At 51.9% G+C, this 14,714-nt stretch overlaps 1 protein-coding gene across 10 annotated transcripts in view; it reads right to left on the bottom strand.

The window, feature by feature from the left end:
* LOC118225161 (unconventional myosin-IXb) overlaps positions 1 to 14,714 on the bottom strand; it is a 66,603-nt gene that overhangs the window by 12,547 nt on the left and 39,342 nt on the right. For 5 of the 10 annotated variants that reach the window (XM_035413223.1, XM_035413225.1, XM_035413230.1 and 2 more), the window contains exons 8-25: positions 14,517 to 14,606; positions 14,318 to 14,434; positions 13,909 to 14,043; positions 13,453 to 13,574; positions 12,952 to 13,093; positions 12,383 to 12,578; positions 11,523 to 11,598; positions 10,798 to 10,890; positions 7,247 to 7,360; positions 6,040 to 6,079; positions 5,386 to 5,508; positions 4,959 to 5,039; positions 4,402 to 4,512; positions 3,732 to 3,854; positions 3,463 to 3,612; positions 2,720 to 2,877; positions 1,171 to 2,151; positions 202 to 292 (exon numbers count right to left, since the gene is read on the bottom strand). In XM_035413223.1, coding sequence (XP_035269114.1) covers positions 202 to 292; positions 1,171 to 2,151; positions 2,720 to 2,877; positions 3,463 to 3,612; positions 3,732 to 3,854; positions 4,402 to 4,512; positions 4,959 to 5,039; positions 5,386 to 5,508; positions 6,040 to 6,079; positions 7,247 to 7,360; positions 10,798 to 10,890; positions 11,523 to 11,598; positions 12,383 to 12,578; positions 12,952 to 13,093; positions 13,453 to 13,574; positions 13,909 to 14,043; positions 14,318 to 14,434; positions 14,517 to 14,606 — 2,943 coding nt within the window. The remainder of the gene's footprint in view (positions 1 to 201; positions 293 to 1,170; positions 2,152 to 2,719; positions 2,878 to 3,462; positions 3,613 to 3,731; positions 3,855 to 4,401; positions 4,513 to 4,958; positions 5,040 to 5,385; positions 5,509 to 6,039; positions 6,080 to 7,246; positions 7,361 to 10,797; positions 10,891 to 11,522; positions 11,599 to 12,382; positions 12,579 to 12,951; positions 13,094 to 13,452; positions 13,575 to 13,908; positions 14,044 to 14,317; positions 14,435 to 14,516; positions 14,607 to 14,714) is intronic. The other 5 variants (XM_035413227.1, XM_035413233.1, XM_035413226.1 and 2 more) reach the window with 3 other exon arrangements.

Genomic DNA, 14,714 nt, shown 5'->3' with positions numbered 1-14,714 from the left:
AAACGTCCCACCCCGCCTCCCCTCCATAGACACAGGGGCAACCCAGCCAAGGTGATACTCTAACTAACAGAATGGGAATAGGACACCTGAACTGCTTAAAACTACTGAAGAATGCACAAACAAAAAGACCAATGGAATAAGCTGCCCTTTCACTCCACGGGATGTCCGGGGAGTTGGAGCCAGCTGTTTTTGGTACAGTACCTCTCTGTTTGATGGAGAGGCACCGGAGCTGTCAGATCCAGAAGAGTTCAGCTTGGACACGTTATCCAGGGACATTGAGATTCCGCGAAGCCTGAACCGGAAAACGGCAAAATTAGACTCATGGAAACGCAAAACAAAAACGCTGTTCAAAGAAACAGAAAAAAACGTAGAAAGAGAGTTGAATATAAAAGAGAAAAGGCGAGAGCGAAAAAGGTACAGGTTAACATTGTGAATAGGTATAGCTGTGAGTGTTAAAAGGTGTAGGTGAGTGTGGGTGAGAGAATGGTGTAGGTGAGACAGTAATGTAGGGTGTAAGTGAGACAGTAGTGTAGGGTGTAGGTGAGAGTGGTGTAGGGTGCAGGTAAGAGTGATGTAGGGTGTAGGTGAGACAGTAGTGTAGGGTGTAGGTGAGACAGTGGTGTAGGGTGTAGGTGAGACAGTGGTGTAGGGTGTAGGTGAGAGTGGTATAGGGTGCAGGTAAGAGTGATGTAGGGTGTAGGTGAGACGGTGTAGGGTGCAGGTGAGAGAGTGATGTTGGGTGTACTTCAGAGTGGTGTAGGTGAGACAGTGTAGGGTGCAGGTGAGAGAGTGATGTTGGGTGTACTTCAGAGTGGTGTAGGTGAGACGGTGTAGGGTGCAGGTGAGAGAGTGATGTTGGGTGTACTTCAGAGTGGTGTAGGTGAGACGGTGTAGGGTGCAGGTAAGAGTGATGTAGGATGTAGGTGAGACGGTGTAGGGTGCAGGTGAGAGAGTGATGTTGGGTGTACTTCAGAGTGGTGTAGGTGAGACGGTGTAGGGTGCAGGTGAGAGAGTGATGTTGGGTGTACTTCAGAGTGGTGTAGGTGAGACGGTGTAGGGTGCAGGTAAGAGTGATGTAGGGTGTAGGAGAGACGGTGTAGGGTGCAGGTGAGAGAGTGATGTTCGGTGTACTTCAGAGTGGTATAGGTGAGACTGTGTAAAATGACGCACTGTAAAGTCCTGTCCACGGCATTCCTCGGATCGGGGGTGTCCACATGTTCCGGCTCGGTCCTCTTCTCCTTCCACTTCTCGCCCTTCTCCTTCATGGCAGTCTGCCGGTAGCGGTGCAGAGAGCCCATGGAGGGGGGGCTGGAGGACTCCCCGTGGCCGTTCCTCTCGGGCCTGGTGGTGGTGGCCAGGGGGAGGGAGGAGGGGCGGCTCGGGGCAGGGGAGGCGGGCTTGGCCTCCTTCTTCTTCCAGGCTACAAATTTGTACTGGTCCAGCTCCTTGCTGTCCGAGCGCTCCTTCGGCCTGCCCTCCTGACCTTTGACCTTTGCGACAGGGTCCTCCTGATTGGTGGAAGCGACACGCTGGCTCTCACGCTGGCTGTGCTCCAGGCCACGCTGCCTCCTCATCTCCCGCTTCTCCTGGCTCCTGGAGGTGGCGCTCTTGTGGGGCTGCGGGGTTCTGCGCCTCTTCTCCTGCGACTGAGGGGCGGGGACGGCGCCAGGCTCCGCCTTCTTGCTCTCCTTCCCCGGTGTGGGGGTGGCAGCAGGCTCCGCCTCCTCCTCCTCTTCCTCTTCAGGCTCTGGGACAGCAATTGGTGCCGTCTTCCTCCCCGCTGGCTTAAGGACATCAGGAGATTCCACCTCCTCCTCCTCCTCTTCCTCCTCCTCCTCCTCCTCCTCCTCTTCCTCAGGCTGGGGAGATGCAGCTTCTGCCTGGCTGGGTTCCTTCCCTGCGGCCTCTCTCTCCTCCTCGGCAGCAAACTTCGAAGAGGCCGGCTCTTCCTCTTCCTCCTCCTCTGTTCTTGCCTCCACAGATTTTGCTTGTGCCTCTTTCTGCCGCGCCTCTTCCTCCTGCCTCGCCTTTCTCTCTGCGGCCTCCTGCTCTGCCTGTCTCGCCCGTCTGGCCGCCTCTTCCTCCTCCTCGGCCCTCTTCCTGGCTTCTTCCTCTTCGACCCTCCTCTTCTCTTCCCGCAGGGACTGGCACCTGAAAGGACAAAAGCAGTTCAGGGCCTCCTGAACGTTTCAGCTCAGGGGTGTCAGAACTCCAGGCCCAGAGGGCCGTAGGATCAGCTCGCTGTCGGTGTGAGCCAGTACGAGCGATTCATTTACTGTAAGCCACTGATTGGCTAAAGAGTTCACACCTTGATCTGAAGAACTTAACTGACTACTGACTGAAAGAAAACCACAAATACCAGCAGACACTGCAGCCTTAAAGGGCTTGAGATTGACACCTCTGCTTCAGAACGTATTCTACTACACTCTAGACCAGAGGTGCACAACAAGGGCCGATACGTTTCAGGATTTTGTGCCAGCTTCAAAGCGATGTACAAAAAGTGCATACCAAAGGTTGTTGGAACAACTACAACACCCAGGTCCGATAAGGTACAATACTCATTTCGTACAGTTGTTCATAGCCATATCATGAATCGTGACATCTGTGTCATGAATATAAAAACATATTGGGCTGGTTCTCTATTGCTCAGAGGTAACGCCTTTCGTGCACTGAACAGACTGGGGTGAACGGGATTCCAGCTGGAGGGTTTTGGGAGTACCTTCGCCGTGCCGAATGTCCCCTCGCCAGCGCCTGCACCTTCCGGACGCTGGCTCGCTGCCGGAGGTACTCGGACCGCTGCTGGGAGCCCCGCCAGGCCGCCTGGATTATGACGGCGGCCCTGTGGCGGCTGGCCGCCCGGAACCTGCGCCAGGCCCTCTGCGGAGCGGGGAGAAGGAAGAACAACGAGGACCGTGACATGGACTGCTATCGCGACGTGCAGCCTGTGCTATAACCCTTCTGTGTCACATAATCAACTACGCGACATGTAGCCTGTGCTATAACCCTTCTGCATCACATAATCAACTACGCGACATGTAGCCTGTGCTATAACCCTTCTGCGTCACATAATCTACTATCACAACATGAAGCCTGCACCACTGTCTGTCACATGATCGACAGCAAGACATGAAGTAGGCACTCTCAGTCTTCTCTGTGGCATGAACAAATATCGTGACAAAATTAGCATGACTACCTAACCTTATTATCTATTTTCACCTGATCTCTACTCGACACAATTCCTCAATGTTCCCTATCACATAAACGACCACAATGACATGAACCCGACACATTCCACTTGCATCCTTCTTGGTCACAAACTATTGCAACATTACCCTTCCTGTCATGACAAAGAGCTTACACTACTGCATGAGAAATGCGCACTTGCATGTGGAAACGCAGAACACGCAGAGCAGTTATTGTGAGCGCGTGCAGAAACATGAGCCCTCGGATCAGCGAGGTCACCTGGATGAGGACGGCCGCCTCCCTCATGTGCTGGAACTGCCTCCTCTCCAATTTGGCGCGGAACCAGCGCTGCAGGAAGACGATCTTGTGCATGATTTCTTTGTGCCGCGTGTCCTTGAGCACCTGCCGCTCCGGCTCCTTCAGGAACACCTGGGGGGACACGAGGGAGGGGGCGTGAGCGGGGGGTTCGATGGTACGGACGCGGGGACCCGCCCCTAACACACGCGGTCAGCGGTGACAAAGAGGAAACGAAGGGTGGCGTGGCTAACCTTGGTCTTGCCGATCTGGTAGGTGGTGTTGTCCGGGAGGAGCCTCTGCAGAAGGGCGGAGATGTCTTCCTGAGATGGCTCCGCCCGGTTCGGGAGCAGCACCCGGTACTGCTCGATGAATTCCTTCAAACACACACACACACACACACACAATGCACACAAGCCCACCATCAGCCAATCATGTAACAGTGATGAGCATTGGCCTTCACTTTTGTGACCACCTTTGTGTCTTTAGCAATAAATGAGAATAATATGGATGATATTTCTTACGGAATAAGTAATACTCATGATAATGACTAATAACTAAAGGAATGCATAATCCCCTATAACTGGTAGATACACATCACAGCCCTTAACCCCACCTACCTGAAAGGTGTACCTGCACAGCCCTTAACTCCGCCTACCTGAAAGGTGTACCTGCACAGCCCTTAACCCCGCCTACCTGAAAGGTGTACCTGCACAGCCCTTAACCCCGCCTACCTGAAAGGTGTACCTGCACAGCCCTTAACCCCGCCTACCTGAAAGGTGTACCTGCACAGCCCTTAACCCCGCCTACCTGAAAGGTGTACCTGCACAGCCCTTAACCCCGCCTACCTGAAAGGTGTACCTGCACAGCCCTTAACCCCGCCTACCTGAAAGGTGTACCTGCACAGCCCTTAACCCCGCCTACCTGAAAGGTGTACTTGGCGCCGTAACCGGACCTCCTGATTCGCACCGTCTCCAGCATACCCGTGTACCGCAGCTGCTGAAGCACCAGAGCCTCATCGAAGTTCATCTCCATCTGCAAAGAGCACGGCACGCACACGCACACAGACACACACACGCACACAGACACACACGCACACAGACACGCACACGCACACAGATGCACACACGCACACAGACACGCACACAGACACGCACACGCACACACACACGCACACAGACACGCACACGCACACACACACGCACACGCACACAGACGCACACAGACGCACACACGCACACAGACACAGACGCACACGCACACAGACGCACACACGCACACAGACACGCACACGCACACGCACACAGACACGCACACAGACACACACACGCACACAGACACGCACACACACACAGACACGCACACGCACACAGACACACACACGTGCCCATGCAACACACACTCGTTAGGGGCACTGTGCAGGCTGCTGACTGACAGTATCCCACGCTGGCAGTAGCACAGAGAGTGTCCCGGCACATTACCTTCTCAGCATTGGAGCGAATGCAGCGGATGAAGAAGGGCTCTGCCTTGCCTAGAGTCTCCATCAGCTTACTGAGGGACGTCTGCACAACGTAAAACAACGTAAGGGCTTTTACCAATACCCCAGTTTTACATAGCATACATTTCATTTACCCCATTTACATTTATCCTTGTATCTTTGGTTATCCTTTATCTTTGGTTATTATACTTTCGTAACATGATCAAACTTTCAGTATGGAGGTGTGGTGGCGACATGAGAAGTTACCCCAGTCTGAATGTTTCTGAGTGGGTTAAAATGAGATGGAAGTCAACCATCCACACAGTAAAACCACCCCTCTGTCTTCTCATAGTCGGTGCTTTTTAGCTACACTCAACAGGGCACCACGCTAGCTGAAACCTGACTGGCACACTGGCGTGGGGAATGCTCACCTGGAACTGGGCACTAATGCTGGGGGGCTTCTTCTTCTTGTGCAGGTGGAGCAGAGACTTGGTGGTGCGGTCGTGTAAGGTGAGGCCCACTATGAACTTGAGGGAGCGGGAATCGATAAGGCTCTGAGGGGCAACACAGACAGCGCTGTCAGCACGTGAACCAGCACACTAGAGCATGTACACTGGCCATCTAGTGTCTACCACAGGTCCCTGCAGGCTGGTATACACTTAATGAGCACTCAAAATGGGCACCGAGAGTACAGTGAGGTGAAGCCAGGGGGGATAATCCAGGTTCGGAAAGTAAAACTCCTTCCCCAGTATTTTGTTCCGATCATCTGGATTTGCCAATTAGCACAGTTCTATAGCCGGGAGGTAGAACTAAGCAGTGAAACCAGCTGCCTGAGCTCCTGGGTGGAAGAAACACAGGGCAGGACTTTCACTTCCCGACCCATGGTCTTTACACCTCTTCAGTGAAGGCGTGACAATCAGGGAGGTTAAAATGTCACCACACCAAAGCCAATTATGACATCAGCAGGGAGGTGGTAGATGAGATCTCAAAATCTTCTGACCAGTGAAGAAAAGTCGACCTCCATCTTTTGGGCTGAGCCTGAAGGTGCACCCAGAGGAGAGGGCCGTCGGCAGGGGCGCGCTTACCTTGGGAATGAGCTGCTTCTGCCTGGCGTTCTTATTTTTCCTGTGGGAAAGTAAGGGAGAGGGGCAGTGAGAGGGGGGCTGGTGGCTAATGGAACGAAGCTAGCGGGATGTTAGTGCGATGACTCATGCATGGTCAATGTAGAGTGCAGGGAGAGGGGTTACACCTGGCAGAGAGGAACACGATTAGCGAGGGAAAGAAGTTATTGGAGGAGAGGTGGAGGGGGGGAGGGGTGATCCAGCCAGCCAAAACTACGCCACCGCACCGGTGGGGTTCCTCTACGGTCTTCACTTCGGCGTCCTCGCTATGAACACGACTGAGAGTCTAGCTCAACGAAACGTGCATCAAACGAAGCAGGGAAAGAAGATGGCAGTGCTGCAACGTGGCCTCCAGGAGAGCCAGGGGAAGTGAACATTCTGCGTCTCGCGGTGAGGGTAGAAACGCTCTGTTTCATTGTTCAGAGAGAATATCCAAATTCTGGATACCGTCCCTGTGAAGCAAATTAAGCTTCCAACATGAGGGGGGCTTTCCAAAAAACGAAACGTTTCTAGCCTCAGGCATGATGCAAAGGTCGCAGGGAAAGCACGGACACGTTGGCGGGCACGGTCTGCGCATGCAGCAGCTCCTGCGTCTCCAGCAGCGCATCTCCAGGACATGCAGGGCCCGCGGCGAGCTGCAAGCTCCTCGCTCGGCGAGGATCATGCCGGTTTCGGTTTATCGGCACGCCGAGCCGACAAACGGCATTCCGCTGCCACGCAGTGATTTGTTGCAGATCTTCTTCTTCCATATCCCTGCTGGGACACTCACTCCGGCTCTTTCATCGTAGGGGGGTTGGGGGGGGTAGAATTAATCACAGGGTGTGGTTCCCTCCTGTCAGCGCAAGCCAGTGTCCTCGCATTCTCCACAGCGAATTTAGAAGAATCATGCGGAAAACCTTTTGAGGGTGCGAAGGGGCCAGATGATTCCGCAGCAGAATTAACAGGGCCTTCAGTTGCCACTGGCAGCTGCCCTCTGTTTATGTGGCTGAGACTCAGACACACAGTTTGATGAAGGGGATATGAACACCAGTGTAAGGTGCCTTGCAGCACTCCACACAGGCTAATGGAAATGCATTGTGGGATTGGGGTGTCGAAGGAGGACCGAGTTTGGGGGTAGCACTAGTCTAGGCCGGAGGGGGTGTGGGGTTGGGGGTGTTGGTGACAAACTCACTGAAGGACGTGGCGAGGGAACCGCAGGCGACCCCAGGACTGCAGTAACTTGCGAGGGTCTTCGCCGTCCAACTGCAAGTCCTTTATGGAGCTGATGATTTGGGCATGCATGTCCCTGATTCCACCCAACCAGAGGTGCAGGGGATTATGGGTAAGGGGTGGGGAGAACAGAGTGAGGGAAGGGGCCATTTGGGCAGGAATGGAGAAAAAGAAGGGACAGGAATACAACAGAGACACAGTTAGGACACCTTCAGAAGGACAAAGCAAGAAAGAAACCACCCTACACCAAGAGAAACCACCAACGACCCAAATGTTTTCCACATGGAGGCGCGAGCCGGACGGCCGGGGGAGGGCAGCCCAAGGGCAGCTGGAGACCCGTTTGCACGGCCTTCCTTCCACATCTGGAACGAAGGCCTTCAAAAAAAAAAAAAAACAGTTCCTGCTGAAAGGCGGTTTACTCCCGAAAGTGCTGGCGTTAAAGCGCCTTTCAGCAGGAGCTCAGAGGAGACCGCGCTCTCACGTGCGGCTCCGCCCCCCCGGGGCTCGGGCCCACCCCGGCACTCCGCTCGCGGAAAGAGTTCCGCCCGCACATGGTGTTAATCTCCTCACGCCATGCTCTCGTCGGAAGGGGGGTGGGGGGGTGCTGAACATGCGGCTCCGGATTAATGTTGAGTAGTGGACTCCCTTTAACCATGCTGGTGTTAAGCTGGTGACTGGGACTGGTGTTAAGGTGATGGCAGTTCCACTGTGGCCTCGGCCCATGCACTGCTGTACTTACCACATCGCTAACACACAGGGAGGGGCAGGTGAGGGGGGTGGGGGGGAGGGGGGGTTGGGCCAATGGGCAACCGTACCCTCCTGGGCATGCTCAGACGCCCTAGGGGTCTTGCTACATTTGCAAAGCTACAGTAAAGCCACCGTTTCTATACTGTGCATGCTTTCATTTCAGAATGAGCCTAATGGGAGGCCGTTCATTATAATCCCTACCTGCTTAAAAGACTTTCTATGCCCTTTAATTTCCCATCCGCAAGGTCTTAATAGATTTTTTATTACATCCCATTAGTCAGTGTGTTTGTCCAGCTTCCCCTCAGTAATCACGGGATTATTAAGAGAGCAGCAGCCCCCCATACATTACTGAGCTACGCAGGAAGACTAATAAACTTAACTGGAAAGAGATTAAGCGTGTGTGATCGTGTGCTAGAGAGCGTGTGTGCGCGTGTGTGTGTGTGTGCGTGTGCACACACATGCCCGTATGCGCATGTGCATGACTGTATGTGCGTGTACAAGAAAGAAAGAGGGAAACTATAAATGAGAGTAAGGCCTCCATTAAAAGAATGTGTGACCTACACCAAGGTTGCACTGAGATTCATAAAGATATTTATACTCATGTATGCAGGGTTCCTGAGCTCGGTAAAACTTGTTCCCATCCGTTGACACACGGAGCTGTTATCTTGGACTATGCATGCAGTTGCCACCGGCTCCGTGCAGAATGATGTCATCGCTAGGGCTCCTCTCTGTGTGCTCTAACATACGGCCGAACAAGCAGCATGTAAACAGCCCAACCCGTTCCGCCCTCAGACCGCACACACCAGCATGCTACGCCGCGGTTCTAAATGACTATCAGCGCGCTTCACTTCATCCGACCGAGATTAATAATAATTCTCATTCGCGCGACTGGAACATTGCGCCATAACTCAAGGGCCTGGGAAGCATTTGAAAGCAGAAGAGGACGAGTCTGTAATCAAGCTGAAAAAAGTTAGAAACTCCATGTCTTACTGAACCCTAAATATTATCATCCGTGTACAATATTACCAGAGGTTGTCTTCAAGAACCAGTGTTTGTGGATCGGGCTGGAACCAGAACTATTCACAAAGCCAACGCGGGGAGAGACTCAGTGATCTATGATATAAAATCTTTGCCCCTTTTGCCAATTTACATATTTAATCCAATAGTTTCCCAGCTATCCAGAAATAAATCATTTACAGTCAAATTACTGTTACAGCATTACATTTACATTTTTATTGTAAAATGATTTCGCACAGCATTAATGCTGTGGGAAATCATGGTCACACATCATCTAGAGTGCGTGTCTTTCAATTAATAAATGTGTCTATTATCATATCTACTGCAACAGTAAGAGGACAACATTGCTCCTAATGCCTAAGTGTGGAAATATATCCCTGTCTCTGACCCAATGACTGCCACGCTGTTTGCATGACTTCTAAAATCACACATTTCCTGTAGCGTTTGCAAGAAACTCAAAGGAATGCGATGTGGGTATAACTTGCTCCGGAGGTGATTTACGAACGTATGATCAATCTGGCAAAAAAACACAGAAAAACGGAAAGTATAGGGAAGGGGTGAGAGATAATTACAGGACACTAAATCATAATGCTGGAGAGGGCTGCACATTAGGCTGTGCTCGTCTTGCGCTCCGCTATCTGCTCTGTGTCAGATGTTCCACCTCAGTTCGGGGATGAATGACGTTATTGCCTTTAATATTGGATCTAGAATGCGCTCACGCCGATTCTGACCTGATTCAAACCCAAGCGTAAACCCCTCGGGCCCTTCTGTTCATTTGTTGGGCCTGGCGAGCAGCAGAACCACACAACATGACTCGAGCCCGGGCCAGCACTCTTTTAGAACCCTTCATAAGTCGAGCATAAAAGAAGCTTTCCAAAAAATGATCTAAACTGGTTAACATGTTCAAAGTGAAACAATATGAGATGGTATCATAGCTGCAGCTGACAGAGCTCTGCATCCTGCAGGAGGACTGTGAGCTTAATGATGAAAAAATCTCTTTCTCTGGAACATCAGGCAGGTGCAGAAAAAAAAACAGTCTACAAGATGATACGGATGAGATTTTTTCCGTAAGGTTTCAAGCAGTTTTTATCAATCCGACTCGTACTCAAACTCCTATTTTCTCAATTTTCAGTCTCCGCAAGTAATTTTAGTAATTCCCAGTTGTGTAGTATACTGTATATTCTGTCTCAAAATACCCCCACGCTAAAATCCAGTGGCAATCACTGTAACTGTGTCAGCCATCTTAAAATGAATCAGAGGTGTTTTAACAAGTTTTCAGGTGAGGCAACAGTAGATGAACAGGTTTTTCTTGCACTTCAACTATACGTGCACTTCAGCCGTGCACAATTTAATAACCTCGCATAGTAAGCTGGCGGAATGTTCTCCAGCACATTTATCCCACGTGGATAACTGATCCCCCCCCACCCCACCCCCACAATTGTGACACACAACACTGTAGCCAAACTAAAAGGGAAAACATATTTGCGGCTGAAAAGCCGAAGGCTAGTTCTGAACCCTAACAGAGAGCAGACTCGTTGCTAATTGCTTTCTTCCAGCGGTTCAGGAGCAACTCCAGTCACTGAAAAGGAAAAAGCTCAGTGACTGGGAGGCCATGGAGTCAAAGACTTGACTGAAGCATCTGATCTGAGCATGCCCAGAGGGTAAGGAGGGCTCCAGTACCCCTGTGCCCCCCCTCAGTCTCAAAGCCCCTCCTGTTGTACCTCTCAAATTTTTCTCCAGTCCACTTACTTCTTACTCTCATAGCTAGCAAAGATGTCTTCGAAGGCCTCTAGAGGGCGCTCCTCAGAATGATCAAAGGAGAAATCGAGCAAAGAGGCGCGGCTGTAGAGGAGAAAACGGCACAAGCTTCATCAGACACCTCCTGCCAATCAGGACAGGTTAGTAGGAACAGACTGCAGGAAGTTCCCAACCTAATCAGCCAGTATCTACCACTGGCTTCTGGCATGGACATCTGGGAGATGTAGGCCAAGATTTACAGATCAGTCGGGATCTAAAATCACTTTAAGGGAAAATTACAGCCTTGTGGAAAATAATATCTCTCAGATGACTTAATTCTCCATTTTCACCATAGTGGAAAAACTGGGCCAGCCAACATAGATTAAACTTAATGTTTCTGTACTGACAGTACTGTGGTGGGATGAAGTTTTTTTGGCCTGAAATAGTGTAAATGGTTTTAAAATGGAGTGCTAGGTGGTATTCAACTGAGCGCACACACTCAATGGTGAGCTGGCTGGCCGGCTGGCTGGCTAGGATCAAAACAAAAACTGCCTGCAGTGTGTCCCAGAGGAAAAGGCTGTCATATGACCACCCCACAGCACGAGTGCGGAGGAGAGGAGATCAGGTTCCACGTCCCCAATTCTCTGCCCTCTTCCTCCTCCCCTACCCTGCACCCCCCCCAACCCACCCCCCGCCCCTCCTCCCCCCCCGGCCGGCCCTGGTGTTACTGCTCTTACCGGTACATCCTCTCCACGGGGGTGTTGGACCTCTGCAGCTCCCCCAGCGGGGTCCGACAACTGGGCCGTACCACACCTGCAGGACAGAGGGCACACTGATGCCACATTCTGCCCCAAACATCTGCGTGCGCCAGGACCAGAGGCGCCCGGGCACCGTTACCTCAGCTCGTTATAAACAAGGGGAACGCGGCCTGCGTTCAGCTGCCAGTCAAACTCAGCCTTTTAATAAACAGTCTGAGATACGCTACCGGTCAGAGGTTTTAGCAACTCTGTTTAATAACTTTCAGTTTACTAACTTTAAGCAGTTTAACTTTTGTAAATGACCTCAAATGACACAAGGTAAGAAGCAAATAGTCAGAATTTAAAAATAATCTTCTACGTTTTCCAGTTCATAAAAAAGCCATATTTGGCAAAATAAACAGGTGAACAAATTCTTTCCATTTTTCAACAAGTCAAGTGATGTCAAGCTAGTCCAGGATGAACTGGACAGAAAGGTCAAGGAGAAGCAACGCACAAGTGCAGCACATCTGTGGGAACTTCTACAGCACTGCTGGTGTAAACTTTCAGAACCATATGACTAGCTTTGTATAAAAAACAGCATGAATATGCTCAGCAGTTATTCCTGCAAAAGGTGGCTATTTTGACCAAGATTCTTGGTAATTTTTTTGGTAAAATAATAGGTGTCTATTTCTTTTTAACCTCTGATTGATTGAAAATTGTGGGTGTACTGAAACTTGTGACCGGTAGTTTATGCATCCGTGTCCCTGGGCCAGTGTCACCTCTGTGAGTGCGTAGGCCACAGCAGGCCCGGGGCAGCGTGGGATAGGTCAGAGGCCTGGGAGCGCGGCGTTCCCGCGTACCTGCGGTCTTGGCGGCCCAGCGGCGCCCCGCCTCGTTGAAGGCGGCCATGCCGCGGATGGTGGCCCGGAGGATGCCCCAGCGGAACATGGCGACCGGGTCCATCCCGATCAGCTGGCGCACGTAGGCCCGGTCGCTGCTGCGCAGCAGGGCCACGATGTCCGACCGCATGTGGTCCGTGTTCTTCTCCCGGAAGTCCTGAGTTAGGAACAGACCGCCACAGCGTCCAGAGCGAGACACCACAACCAGGTTTTAACCTGAACTCCTCCACTGACACGCAGAGCAACAACCAAAACAGGCTGATAACTTGATGGGAATCATGAGCTTATTAGTCTTTTCAATTAGATTCACAGCAGTCACTTTTAAGCCATTTAAATATTTCTAAATTGACCTTGAACTGACCATTTCTGTTCTTGATCAGGGGCTGCATGAACTCAGGGATAAACTCCACACATTTTTACCAGGGGTGATTCATTCCTGTTATTTGACATCACAGATTTTAGTCACGGGCCTCCCCTCTCCTACAGGCCGTGAGGGTCTCAGCCTCAGCTCAGCTCTGGTCTGGCCTCACCTTGATCTGGTACTTGACCATGCCAGCAAAGTGCCGGATGACGAAGGCCGGCTCCATCACGGGCGTGGGGACGAAGTACTTGTTCCCCTGATGCTGCTGCTTGAACTTGGCCAGCAGGGTTTGGTCAGTGGCATGAGGGAAGCTACGGAGAGAGAGAGGGAAAGAGGAAGAGAAAGACCGTTAACGAGCACCGCTGGAGAACCTTAAACCTTCACCTCTGGCCGCAGAGCGCGCACGCTCTTATCCACAACAACTTACACAGATCACATTTTATACACAATCCATTCATACAGCTGAATGTTTACTAAAGCCGTTCAGGTTAAGTACCTTGCTCAAGGGCACAACAGCTGAATCAAAATCGAACCCGCACCCTGTGAGTTAAAGTGGCTTGGGAACAGGCCTTGTAACTCAGAGATTGCTGGTTCGATTTCGATTCCTAGCTGGGGCGCTGCTGCTGTACCCTTGGGCGAGGTGCGTAGCGTACTCAGCCGGGACACTTACTTGCTCTCCTCATCCAGCAGGTAGAAGAGGCCCGTGGGCTTCTTGCTGATCAGATGGATGCAGCCCACGTTGTCCGTGTAGTCGATGTTGTGCCAGGTGATGCCCTCAGCCTGGTACTCCTCCTGTGGCACAAATACAGGCCTGAGACCCAGAGCCTACACTTCCCATCACCACCAACCAGCCCTCGCAAAACACGACACCAACCGTCATCGTGTCACATTGCACTGAGGACCGAAGCTAGGTTCAACTCCAATTTCATTCTGTCAGCTCAAGAAACGGACGGAAATTCAAATTCATTCACTAAACCACTCTGCAGGGAACATTACGGATATGATCCCATTCACAGATTTAATTTCAGAGGGCTTCCTGAGTTGACTGAACGGTAATGGGATTGACCTGCGGGTCACTTCCTCTGTGGTCCTCGCCTCAATGACATCGCCACACGAACAAGCTCACCTGCTCCAGCTTGAAGATGTGCTGGTTGAAGTAATACTGAAGCTGCTCGTTGGCGTAGTTAATGCAGAACTGCTCGAAGCTGTTGGTCTCAAAGTCCTCAAACCCGAATATGTCCAGCACACCAATGGACAAGCACTGGAATGGGAAAAGGCTATCAGATGCGTGCGCACGCACAAACACACACGCAAACACATACACACATAGACACGCAGACACGCAGACACAAACATACACACAAACGCATGCGAGCGCACGCACACACACGCAAACACATACACACGTGGACACGTGGACACGCAGACACACACACACACACACACACACGTTGGCCAGCTTGCTAACAGACGCTTCTCACGGTCGGTTTGCGTTGGCGCTGGAGAGGAGCGCTCCGCCGCTCCGGGGGTCTCACCGTAACGGACTCCTCCATGTCCTTCTTGTTGAGCAGCGCGTGGTTGATGCGCAGGACGATCCAGTCGAACAGGGCGCTGTACAGCGACTTGGCCATGGAGTCCCTGGCGGTGACGGCCTGGAGAGAGAGCGACGGCGGAGCGCGGTGAGTAAAAACCCTCCGCCGAGGCCCGAGAGCAGCAGGCGCTGACGTCACCTACCTCGCTCTGGCTGTAGGGCAGGATGAGCTTGTCGTTGACCGTCACCGTTTTCCTTTTTGTGAGCGCCTCCACCAACAGCTCCTCTTTAACCTGCGTGACCAGGGACAACGCACATATTCACTGGAAAGTTAGCATTAGAGGCTGATTTTCTGCTGGGGGGGTGTGTGTGGGGGGGGGGGGGGGGGGTTCAGTGGGGTG

The sequence above is a fragment of the Anguilla anguilla genome, chromosome 4 (assembly GCF_013347855.1).
Source record: "Anguilla anguilla isolate fAngAng1 chromosome 4, fAngAng1.pri, whole genome shotgun sequence".
Classification (NCBI taxonomy): Eukaryota; Metazoa; Chordata; class Actinopteri; order Anguilliformes; family Anguillidae; genus Anguilla; species Anguilla anguilla.
Note: the sequence above shows the minus strand (reverse complement) of the source record. Positions and strands in the feature narration are given on the sequence as shown.